This window comes from Nerophis lumbriciformis, linkage group LG05 (assembly GCF_033978685.3).
Source record: "Nerophis lumbriciformis linkage group LG05, RoL_Nlum_v2.1, whole genome shotgun sequence".
Taxonomy (NCBI): Eukaryota; Metazoa; Chordata; class Actinopteri; order Syngnathiformes; family Syngnathidae; genus Nerophis; species Nerophis lumbriciformis.
In genome coordinates, this window is record NC_084552.2 from 44,837,121 (window position 1) to 44,850,364 (window position 13,244).

At 41.8% G+C, this 13,244-nt stretch overlaps 1 protein-coding gene across 1 annotated transcript; it reads right to left on the minus strand.

Annotated features, from left to right (window-relative positions):
* Positions 1 to 204: 204 nt before the first annotated feature.
* Positions 205 to 13,182, minus strand: LOC133606322 (protein O-GlcNAcase). Its single transcript, XM_061960129.2, has 17 exons — positions 12,965 to 13,182; positions 11,811 to 11,862; positions 11,207 to 11,304; positions 11,011 to 11,141; positions 10,764 to 10,935; positions 10,579 to 10,677; positions 10,240 to 10,509; positions 6,318 to 6,404; positions 5,764 to 6,230; positions 5,527 to 5,701; positions 5,395 to 5,451; positions 5,233 to 5,318; positions 5,052 to 5,156; positions 4,898 to 4,989; positions 4,635 to 4,818; positions 2,908 to 3,067; positions 205 to 2,831 (listed from the first exon to the last, which is right to left on the minus strand). Exons 1-17 carry the CDS (start codon positions 13,002 to 13,004, stop codon positions 2,695 to 2,697), a joined length of 2,412 nt encoding a protein of 803 aa, XP_061816113.1. The 5' UTR covers positions 13,005 to 13,182; the 3' UTR covers positions 205 to 2,694.
* Positions 13,183 to 13,244: the final 62 nt, after the last annotated feature.

Genomic DNA, 13,244 nt, shown 5'->3' on the forward strand with positions numbered 1-13,244 from the left:
ATATTATATATATATATATATATATATATATATATATATATATATATATATATATATATATATATATATATATACATACATATATCAATACTAACTCAGAATAAAGGACACAGGCAGGTTATTGTTTGTTTAAATGTATTAGGTCAGTCAGTGAATACATTGTTGACATGACATTTTTTCACTGCATTCAGTGTACACACTCAGTGAGAGACAACTTTTATTATTAGTATTAGTTGTTTTTTCCACAGTTTCACGCTGCCTGTTATTTGTCAATATATTTACCACCACTATTCCCCATGAAGAATGTGCCTTTCGGTGAATTTTATGCCGGAGTGTTTGGTTTTTTCTGTTTGTAAATCAACATTTATTTTGTGATTATTTTTTTTTTGGTCACAGACAGTGCTGATGTGATGAGTTTGATCATAAGAAACATACAAAAGTGCCTTACAGTCTATAATCAATTGATTGATTAAACATAATTGTAGAAAAGAAGCAAAAGGTAAAAATACAAAATACCAGCACAAACTGCTTCTCTTGAATGTGTTACAAGAAATGAACATTCTAAGTGTGTGGTCTGTGTGTGCTGTTGTGCTTCTTGTGCATTTGCGTGTGTGTTAGTGTGCTTGTCTATTTGAGAACGTATTTTCTAAGAATGGCAGCTCTCTTGTCGTCACCTGTGACAACGCCAAATTAAGGTTTAATCAATTAAACCCGATGTAAACATTAGGTAGGTGTTGGCTTTAATGCACATGCAAGAGTGTTTGAAGTGTGTGACTTAACAAGCATGATGGCTCTAACAGTGTGGTTATGTGACTGCGCGTTAAAGCGGCCAGATTTTTTTTTTTACCCATGAATATCCACTTAATGTTTACTTCTTCATGCATGTTAACATTCACTGAAACAAAGCAAACACTCCAAGACCTAGCATATGACATTCTAAAGTTGTGGGAAAAGGAGAGGTCAAGATCAGATGGTCAGGATGTTTTTGGAAGCCTTTTACCTGGATATGCTTTACAGTACAGTAGATCCTCGCTATTCGCAGGTTATATGTTCTAAAAAGCTCTAAAATGCCTATTTTTGATACTTTAAACCCAATAATAGGCCTCTCACAGTTAATAAACCCATTTTAAATTCACTTTCATACATTTACAGCATACAGTATACAGCACGGCTATTCAACTGGCGGCCCGGGGGCCAAATTCCACCCGGGAATGACATCATACCGACCCTAGAGTTCAGTTCAAAGCTTGGGAGACAAACATTTGTTGCAGCAAATTCCCCAAAACACTTGTGTGCTCCTGTAGAATGATGGCAGATAATTGCATTGGCATGTTAACCTTGTAAGCAAAACCAGAACACTGGGGTCCAAACGTGTGATTTACATAACTGAGGTGTTCCTCAAAGCACCCCCTTAAGTCATCTTCTTTTTAGAAGTTATTTTTCATGATATAATTGAAGGTGTTGCTGTAGCTTGTTTACTTCAGATGCAGTCAGTAGCCATTTGGTCAACTTATTTGGTTATTCTAGTGGTGTTCCTCAAGGTTCCATTCAAGGTCCTCTCTTTTTCATCTTTTGGGCTATTTAACTGTTTAGTTAAAAAAAAATGTCTGCATCAGATTCTTCTGCTGTCATAGAGATGATTTTTGACTCATAGTTTTGCAGAAGCTCCTTAAAAACAGCAGAGTGCCTTTATAACTCTGACAAAATAAAAAAATCACTGTCCACTGCAGAAGACGCTGGTTCTCTGTTGTATGCAAAATAAGACTAATAGTGAATGGAGAAGTTCAGGGCTCTGATCTTTAGCTTTCGATAAACCTGTCCCCCAAAACAATATATTATATATTGTATATTCTTGGTATACAGCAGTGCTATTCAACTAAATTATTCTCGGGCCACAGTTTCACAAAGCTAAAGACTGGGGGCCGGACTTCGCCCTCCACTATTATGAGAATCAGGACCCTGTAGTGAACATTTGTTTTGTGCTAATTCTCATATACAAATTCCACAGTTAGGAACAACATAGCCTAGTTATGCAAAATGCAAGGGACGCTGGCCTTTCGATGGTTAAAATGTCAATGCAAGGATCAGACAATGTGCTTACACTGTTTCAAGTTCCTCTGCACAAAAGAAGCGCTCCATTGACACAGCAAAAAGAAGTCTCCCACGTTTTGAACTGTACTTGGAGTTTGGCCCCCGGGCCGCCAGTTGAATGGCCCTGGTATACAGTGTTGATCTTACAAAACGTCTTGTCAAAGTATCTTCCTGCTGGAAAAAGTTGTGAATTAACTTGTGAGACATCATCCTCTGCTGGATTCATAGCAGCACTATTTTTCCAATACAGAACGCGCCATGAAACAATTTTCTATTGAGGTTACCACACATAAATAAGTTATTTACCATTTAAAACCGAAAATAGATTCGCGCTAACAGCGAATAAGCGGAAGTCTACTGCCTCATTTGAAGTCCAGATTGGTGTAAACACGCTGCTCCCTCTTTAATCTTCTTTATTTTTACAGTCTTTACTTGAAAGGACATATTGATGCCCTAAAATTAACACATTCTCTGTTTTGTCTTTGTTAAGTACTGTTTCTTTTACACGTAATTGTCTAGGTGTAACTACTGCATGCCTCTTTACATGTTGCTGTGCATGTTAGCATGTTTGTGTGTGTGTGTATGTGAATGCGGGCGTTGTGCTCAAAGCAGCCTGCCCATCACCACCCCTTCTCTGCTCCTGGCTTCCCCTCTGAGGATCTCCAAGAAGCCCAGTTTGGTCAAGAATTCCAGCCTCTGACGGTCCGTTGGCTGCACCTCACAGAACACACCCTGTGAACCTGCACACCAGAGAGAGGGCACCCAGGTAGGACGAGATTACAAATGTTTCCGGAGGTAACATTGGCTCCTCCTCACCATTGGCTTTGAGGGCCGTCAGGAGGGCGGCAAGGAGCGTGCGGCTGACGCTGACGTCCACCAACTCGGGCAGGGCGTCCAGACGCAGCTGAGAGGGAAAGTGATGTACGAGCGAGTCCGGGTATTCTCCCTGGTCCTCTTCCATCAACTTGACCAAGCCCTGTGTGGAGAAGCAAGTCGACATAGACACAAGTAATAGTTTCATCCAATACCCAAGCCTATATCCTACTCCTTTTTGGGCATGTTGAATTGTGCAAGTGCAAACGTGATGTATTACAATGTAACTAAATGAAATAATTCAAATTATTTATACATGTAATCTACTGTCATTAATGGTGATTAATCAAAATGCAAAGTGCGATTAATCTGATTAAAAATGTTATCGTTTGACAGCCCCAAAGTGTGTGTGTATTAGTGCTGCAACTAACGATTAATTTGATAATCGATGAATCTGTCGATTATTACTTCGATAAATCGATTAATAATCGGATAAAAGAGACAAACTACATTTCTATCCTTTCCAGTATTTTATTGAAAAAAAAACAGCATACTGGCACCATACTTATTTTGATTATTGTTTCTCAGCTGTTTGTACATGTTGCAGTTTATAAATAAATAATTAAAAAAAAATGTATTAGAAAAAAAAAAATCCTCTGCGCATGCGCATAGCATAGATTCAACAAATCAATGACTAAATTAATCGCCAACTATTTTTATAATCGATTTAATCGATTAGTTGTTGCAGCCCTAGTGTGTGTGTATATATATATATATATATATATATATATATATATATATATATATATATATATATACACACACACATAAATGAAATTAGACAATGTTTAGATTATATACTGTACATATACACTAATACATACATACATATATACATGATATCCATACATGTATACATCCATCCATTTACTGTATACATACATACATACATATACACCAGTACAGATCACAGGTATTACCTCTGAATTTTTCCATTTATTAATGGTGAGTTTAACAATATCAACACAATACTGCTTTCAAACAAGTTACTTATTATGTTTTATTACATACAATTGTTTGATTAAAATAATAGCACACAAAAACTAAACAAAATTACTCTCCTTTACTTATTTAAATATTTTGGTTTTTGCCCTCAAAGTCTTCCTGAGTTTGTAAACAATAACAAAGACGGCAACAAAATTATCTTGAAAATAAAAATATCTAATTACTTTTGTATCTTTTATATATTGATACTACTTCTGGTATTGACACCACCAATGTATGGATCGATCTGCTCTCTTACTTACTTACTAATTGCTAAACACGGGCAGGTGTGGAGAATTAGTGTACATGGCAACCAAAAGTCAACGAAAGGAAAGAGGGTGAAGAACGGAAACAGACTAAAACATAGGGAAAAAGCTACTAAACATAACTCAAGACATGACCCGGGCAACAGATAATGACACTGAAGGTTACTAATGAACGGAACTTAATGTACTCTAATAAAAAAGGAAGCTTCTTACTTAACACTCATGAGACAGGTTGACATGCAAGTTTTCCAGCCTTCCACAGCCACGTACATGTATAGTAAACTTGCAAAAACGCACAGCGTGGGCAGAGATGATGAAGTCAAGTCCTCCAGTGACTATTTGGCTCTTTGCCTGACCACTCACTTCCTATTTTGCCTATGTAACCCAATATACTGGATGTACTTTGTGATGCTTACACACCTGTGTGTTGGAGTGGCCCCCTTTGGGTGGGTACTTGTCCCTCATGGCGGGCAACCAGCTGGCTTGACAGCGCTTGGCGAAAGAGCGCACATCCAAAATGCCCAAAATGCAACCACAGACCCCAAGCTCGTCCTCTAGGATGAAGCTGTACTCTGGGCACAAGGCCAGGCAGGGTCCCAAACACCTACAAATGGAGAAGGAGAAAACATTCTATTAAAATCCATTAATGGAGTCTAATGAGATTCCAGTCATGTGACACACACCTGTCTCCTACCACATCTGGGTGAGAAGCACTCGACTCTGGGACACACTGTGACCTCAGGTGAAGCTGACGCACCATCCGATATAACTCCACCTATTTGAATACACACCATGTGGACAAAAGTACTGGGACAGGCCTCTTAATCATTAGTCTACCTTGTCCTTGCTATGATAGGGCCTGATGTTGTAGAGACGTGAGGTGGGAAAGAGAGGAGGGGGGTGCGTGAAGAGCTCACTGCTGCTGCCTATTGGGAGAAGCATCTGACAAGAAAAGACACAACAAATGGGTCTTTGAAGTCGTATGCACGGACACAAGACGAAGAAACAAACAACCAACCTGCACTTCCCCAGAGACGCCCCCTTTAAACACCCATGGCTCCGCCTCCTCTCCCAGCTCATCCCCTACTGAGGCCATCCCACACCCTGTCACACACAAATATCACCTGCAGGTCTGCTGGATCCAACTCCATATGACAAGAACATCAAGATGATAACTCACAATAGAAGCAGTTCCTCCAGGAGGCCATGGTTGTGCTGTCATTCAACACACGACCATCTGAGTGACAGGAAGGCATTGTTGTTATTATTGTTGTTTAATTTCCTCATTATTATCAATGCGCGAGATCCTCACCCAGCCAGCAAACAAAGGCTTTGGCCACAAGCGCCATGTTTCTCAGGTCCCATACATACGGGTAAAGGTCATACAGCACTGCCCGATTGGCACCGCCCACAACGCTACAGTGCAGCTGCGCTATGTCTTCACACAGAGACAGGAACCTGGAGGCCCGGCCCCGCCATTCATCCACCTGTGGACACACTTACTCAGTCCCATAGGCTAAAAGATCACACACAAACACACTCTTCCTACCTTCTGGGATAAATCTTTCTTGCTGTTGATGCTGACAAGATGGCAGTTTGTTTTCAGCCAGGTGAGATCCTGAAGAAGTTTCTGGGCTGACGGGCCATGTTCATGAGGAAGGTAATAGAGGCCAACCAGCAGCCGCACCTGGGACTCACTCAGTTGGCCCTTCCCACTACCGAGGCTTCGACCCTGGGCTTTATATCCACGGCCTCTCCCAGAAGGCACTCCATGTCTGGTTCCCTGGGCTTGGTGGTTGGCTTGACTGGTCTGCCGCCGCTTTTCACCCTCGCGTACTTCCCTGTCTCCTTTGGCTTTAGTAGGTGAGGGAGGAGGGGAACTAGAGTTGAGGGGGAACACGGGGAGTTTAGCCACTACGGAGGTCCCTCTCAAAGTGGCGTTGCAGTCAGATCTGTCTGGGGTTTTGCATCGAGAAGCAGCGACTGAACAACGCTGGTCTCGGGCACTCTGCCTACCTAAGAAAGAATTTCATATACTCGATTTTTTTAATACAACGATCTTTTCAAGAGGGTTGAAGATTTAAGAACCTTATATTTATTTACCTGCTTGTAGAGGCTGGTTGAGGTCTTCCAGCCAGTCATGGAGTGCAGCAGACAAAGCTGTTTCAGGTGAATAATCTGGCTCCTCATCTAGAGGATAAAACAAATATGAGGCAGAACAGCATTTGTCTTAACTACAGTAGCACTGCTCCCCTCACTTCCCAGGGGGTGATCAAGGGTGATGGGTCAAATGCAGAGAATAATTTGACCCAGAATTTGCTAGTGTGTGTGTGACAATCATTGGTACTTTAACTTTAACATATAGCCTAGTACAGTCATGTAGCCTATGTAACTCCTAGGAGTCTTTGACTTCACAGACAAAAAATGTAGCTGCAAATGCAGAGGCTCCCTTTCAACTCAAGTCGAAGGTGCAGACTTCTAACTGCCTACCAGTCTTTCAATGGTAATTTTTTTTTTTCAAATTCATCATCAGAGATATTTACCATTTTATCGTAGAGTCGTCACCATATTTCACACTTGTAAGCGCTTTCGGTGCAGGAAGGCAGCCAAAAATAATGGAAGAAATCTCCTTAAACAGCCGCTTGGTTGCAGAGGTAGAGGGGCAAAGATGGGCCAACAGTGCCATCAAGTGACTGACACACATCACAGCTTTGAAAGGCCAACAAAGGCCTGACTTTTTCTCTCTGGAAAGTTTTCTTAATGGGGACACAAACATATTTGTGCTTGGAATACTTGTGTGCATAGTGAATTGTAACTGCCTGAGGCCTCGCCTGGCTTTACAGGTACATAGTTGTCACGGAGTCTTATGGTTGCTGTTGGCATGACCCCATGATGCATAGACAGCACGTGCAAGTAAGACGGTCCCTTTATTAGGCACCAGCAGGCTTTAAGGCATACAAGTCATACAGACATTTAGGAATAAACAGAACACTGTTAAAGCAAAGTTCCAGGAAAAAGGCAAATCTGTGTTGGGTTTATTGTGGATCTATCCTGTAAGGTGTGATCACCTATAGACGTTGCCTCACTGTCTCTACTGCATCCTTGGTTGGAATACAGGTGAACAGGGAGGTGACGTCAAATGAAACTATAGTTTCATTTTTGTCCAGTTTTAGATCTCTGATCTCTGCTACAGAGTCAATTGAGTTTTGGACATGGTGTGGAGTTTTGCCAACCAAAGTTGCTAAGATGTTGGCCACATACGCAGCAATAGTGTATGTCACAGAGTTAATGCTGCTGACAATGGATATTAAGGGAGCCCCATCTTTGTGTGTTTTTGGAAAGAATGGTTTCTTATGTAAATAAGTATTATAAATATTTCACTGCATGTACATTTGTGGTTTGCTAAATGTATTCACACGTTTTTGAATTATACATTTTATATTTGCGTTCATTACACGTTAGACATTTTTAAAGTTAAAAAGTGTGTCCCTACTTGAATTTTAGGTTTTTAAATAAATTTTAGGTCTGGTGTTAATAATGGGTCTGATCTACTAAGCTCCAAATAGTACGCACAAAACAGTGTGTGCAAACTATACATTTGAATGTATTATTAGTGGGCGTGTTGCATGTGGTCTGCTAAGATTGTGTGTACAATTGATAACTAGTGCATACCACCTTATTCATATTAGGTTTCTGTGTCTACTAAGCGGCTTTCACCATGGATACACTAATTTATTGCACATTCATGTTATTGAGCTCCTACCTGTGGCGTTTTGCTAAGTTTTGAATCATGCAGCACACATGTATAACTTTTTATGGGCATTTTATACTCAGTCCTGCAGTGCATGGTACCCACTTATTTACTGTGCTAAAAGTGCACTAACGAGAGATGCTGGCACTAACTGCGAGCGTGCTTTGGAATGTTCTAGACGCAAAAAAAAAATGCATATTGCAAAAAAGTTTTTAATAATATATCTTCTGTATGAAAAAATTAACGTCATTAAAAAAAACGGCAGCAGCTGCCTCTATTCTCACAGCCTTTTTTGCACAACTGCCAGTTTGCACTTCATTTCTAGGTGAACTTAACAAAGACGCAAAACAGCAGCCGCAGAACAATTATAGTTTTAATAGATCACACTGCGTGTGCTAAATGTTTATATTTGTATTTTGGTTCAGATTATCAGCATTTATTCTGCGTTTCATGAAGACAGAGACGCTGAAATGATTGTGCTCCTTATTTTGCTCACACACAAGTTGAGTAGAACAGCCTTAAGTTGTGTGTCCAATCAATTTTAGTTTCCACATGTTTAATACATGCAAACCTTTAGTAGATCAGGCCCTTAGTCAAAAGGAAAACATTTACAGAGGCCCTAATATGCAAAACCAACTTCTCTTATCTGCTGGCACCTGTTTTGGTGTATTTTGGGATCCCCATAAAATGTTGAAATCGAACCATAAAGGCATGGTAAAGGTATTTATAAAACAATCTTGCCTTCTTCCAAACATGCTCCAAACAAGCGATTTAAGAATTTGACACTTTGGTGACATATTTTTCCTCGGTTATAACAGTGGATAGTTCCATATATGGTAGAGGTTTACCCGAAGAGCTTCTACGCAAATACGTCATTTTTATTCAGTTGTAGTCCTGAGTTGTAGTCAATAAGTTCCTTATTTTCCACTATCCTCTTGTTGTGGAGAAGACTGGCTCATATACGCACATGCATGCTAAAATCCTCCGCTGTTGCCATTTCTAATAAAAAATAGTGTATAGTTCTAACTTATATCTGTCAGGAGACTTAATATGGAAGCGCTAAAAACTACAACATGGCTGACGGGTGTGAGACACAGTCGAAGGGGGCTTGGCCTGGAGGACAGTTAGAATGCGGCTTGAAGGCGGTCTGTAAATCAATCTATGCAAAATTTTGACTAAAGTACCACATGTTATGTAGACTACAAGGAAGTGTTTTAAATGTAGAAAAAAATCACAATATGACCCCTTCAAAGGGGAACTGCCCTTCATTTTGGAATTTTGCCTACCATTCCCAATCCTTATGTAAGACCAGAACATGTATGCTGTTCTTTTTGTATGCACTAGTAAATAAATGCGAGCAAAAGTCTGCTTACAATGGACCCAATGGTCGGTCTATTCTGCCTATAAAACATCCGAACACTTCCATTAATGTTTTATATACCCACACTGTAAGTATATATGTAATGTATTAACAGGCGCATTCATAATATATAATATTTCTGTATTTTACTCATTTTAAATATACGGCGGCGCATTCTTCCCAATGTTCGCTTTTTCCTTCAACAACATCACTGATTACTACTCACTCCAGACTTCATGAGCGCCAACAAACATAATCAAACATCACTTACTGTACAATTTCTGCTCTCACTGGGATGCCGATATATTCCCGTTTCGATGAAGAATGACTCATAATCCTTGCAAAATAAGTGGGGTGGAACGAATGCCATATCGGGTCTAAATTGGCTGTCATAGTGTACAAACTGCTCAGTTTATAGCTACGTCATTACACTATCAAGGTGAGAGACATGATTTATAATCTAGAATTACCTTTCACAAGCTCAGAGGCGAGAAAGCAGCTCACCAGCTGATGTCAATACAGCAGCATAGGGAAGTTACCTCTCTGTGACAATGCGCCGCTAAAAATAGGTCATTAACGTTAGCACTTATAACAACAATATCGTTAATACTTGGTTAATATTCAGGTCACAAAATGTAAATGGAGTATTGTTGGCACTTTGTGGATGGTTATTTATTGGGTTTAATGAGCAAAATAGACGCAATGATGTCATGGCTCCTATTGACTCCATTGTAAGTGGACTTTTATTTACGTTTATTCACAAATTAGAATGCATTAAAAAGAAAAACATATGTGTTTTTCCCAAAAAATTACAGTTCCCTTTAAGATTAGATTAAAGGGCTAAATCTACCAAAGACTCCAAAGGGTTGGTGGTGCAAGCAAACATTTGGGTAAAAAAATGGTATCATCCTTACCTTTCCTCTCCTCGCTCCCAGCTCTGTACCAGCTTGCCAGCGTGTGCAGCGGAATGTAGTTGGCTTCAAACTCACAGTTGGGGTTGAGGAGGAGGCCCCTCAGGCGGGCCCTGAGCCGAGGCTCGCGTCCCTTGAATGGACCCAAGAAAAGACGTCTGGAGTCGTAGTCGTTGGCGTGCAAGTTGTCCCAGATGAGTGGAGGACGCTGGAGTACGGACTCCACCTCAGCCAGACAGTCCACAGACAGTTTTCTTGAGATGACCTTACTTCCTGCAGAAACCAAGAGAGGAGGGTGAAAAATAAAGGCGCTGGTAGCTCGTTATATGTGAACACTCTCACCTGTCCATATGACTGTGATGTTAGGAAGCAGGTCCTCGCCAACGGTCTGCAGGTAAGGAGATTTCAGCACACTGGGAGAACACAGAGAAGCGCAGTACTCTAAAAAAAGGAGAGGATACTCAGTCATTAGTTTTCATCTCCAAGTTGACAAGTAAATGTTTGACACAGTTACGCACGGCACACACCTGTCGGGCAGAAGAGAAAGACAGGCGGCTCCCCCAGGAAGTGATAAATCTCATTGGTTATGGTGACCTGAGCGTGTGCAAAGGAAGAGAAGGCCTCACTGTCGGCCTGACACAAGGAGTGGTCGATGTCATCAAACAGGATGGCAAACGCCCGGCAGCCCAGATCAGACACCTGCAGGCCGGGAGAAGAAACCAACTGCTGGAGACAGAGCGTGCAACGGGGTCAGATTGTTGGAGCGCCTCCTACTTGTCTCAGCTTGCGTTTAAGAAGCGTCAAGTCACAGGGGGATGAGAAGACGATGTCCTGGCCGGGAGAGAGAGCGTAAACAAACCCGAGGCCTCTCGACTGGGCCTCCGCAATCAGAGTGCGCAGCTGACCTGAGAGGAGAGGCTTGGCATGAAGGTGACAGAACACAAGGGTGAAGGGGACGCTCTTGTAGTACCTTCTTCCTCAGGTGAATAGACTTCTCTCCACAGCAGCCTGTGTTTTAGGTCATCTTTTGGTCCATACAGGTAGGTATTCAAACCCCAGTCCTGCATCCTATAGCAAAGAGAGCAAACTTAGCCCAGCGCTGTATTGATCTTGAGGATAATTTAGCGGAAATGACCTCCTGAATTATACATATATGGTGCGAGCAGTCAGCTGATATGAGGAAAGTGTTTACATGATCAACGTGTTTCCTTTTTAGGCTGCTTCCTGTGCAGATGGCATGAACATCAACAATGCTGCACACACACACTCACACACACACACACACACACACACACACACACACACACACACACACACACACACACACACACGCTGTGCAGCCATGCCCGATCTACCAAACTTATGCAACACCTCACACTTGAGCCGTAAAAAAGTGGATCTATAAATAACTACAGTGCCCACATGCTGGGCTGCTGCTACGGCAACATGGCGAAATCATGCATGCGATTCAAAATATTTTTGAGCTTGTGTGCAAACATATATTCAGGAGTGTACTGGGGTGCTGCCTTTGCGATTGTTTGTTTAAATATAGCAAAAAATGGTGGTACACTTACCACTGGAAGAGAACTTTCCTCTGGTCCATTGACCATGGTCTCCCATAGAAACCTAGAGAAATAAAAAGAAATGTAATAAATCAGGATGGATGCCATTGAGGCCCTGCTATTGTCTGCTATTACAATTACAGCAATCCTAAATAAATATATATGGGTGGTATAGCTCGGTTGGTAGAGCGGCCGTGCCAGCAACTTGAGGGTTTCAGGTTCGATCCCCGCTTCCGCCATCCTAGTCACTGCCGTTGTGTCCTTGGGCAAGACACTTTACACACCTGCTCCCAGTGCCACCCACACTGGTTTAAATGTAACTTAGATATTGGGTTTCACTATGTAAAGTGCTTTGAGTCACTAGAGAAAAAGCGCTATATAAATATAATTCACTTCACTTCACTAAAAGTGGTACAAGTCAAAGTTACCGCCCCCTGTGGTGTTCACTGCAGCCCATTTCTTTTCGTCTCGTGTTTGCCAGAGGCAGAATTCATTTTTACATAGCATTTGCTATTATTAGAAACAGAAGCATCTCCAGGGTCCTTCTTTTTCCTTTGTGATGTCTGAATATGTATGTGAGCTGTACATCAGATGTAGTACTGCTAATATGACACCGCTCTGGTGCAGGCCTTCAGGGAGTGCGGCTTTTTGATGTGTGCATCCTGTTCCCCCAACAAGACTAATTGCCACACCACACAGTAGACTAGAGGGTGTTACTATAGGTGATTAAACATGACTCAAAGCCTTGCATTCAAAGTTTGCATTGATTATGGTGAGTAGTTTGGCATTTTGCATTCAGTCACCATCTGCTCATGCACTTATGGCCACAACATTAGGTACACCTGCATCAAACTGAAAGCTCGTTCTGCATTTCTATCCACTAAATGAGTTCACCGGAAATTAAAAAAAAAACATGAATTGTAAAGTTGTAATTATAGATGGATCTCATGTGTACATCAGCTTCCTTCCTTTCACCTGAGCAGGCTGGGAGTGATGCCTTCATGCATGGCCGCTGCAGCCAATAAACGCCTTCACTTGAAAGGCTGCAAGGGAGCGAGCTAGGTGCCCACACAAATGTAGGTCAAACGGATGGTGAAGGCGGAGGGGGGGAAGAGAGAATGAGAAAGGGAGAAAATAGCATGATGTGACAGGTGAGGGATGCTTACCTTCCACCACCCCACAGAGAAAGTGCTTCTCCTCCTCCATCCTGCCGCCCTTCCAGCGTCCAGTCGGCCGTAAAGCAACCAGGGAAGCTGCGATGCTCTCCCGCCGTCTTTGGGGCTAATTTGTGGCTGAATGCTTCATGCTTCTTCTTCCTCTGCCTGCATCCTCCTCCTCCTCCTCTTCTCCCCTCATCCTCCTCTTCACTGTGCTGCTCTTACCACTGGGGCTCTCAGTGTTGCCTTTACGTGTACAACAAAAGCTAGTATTTTCCAGGACCACGAT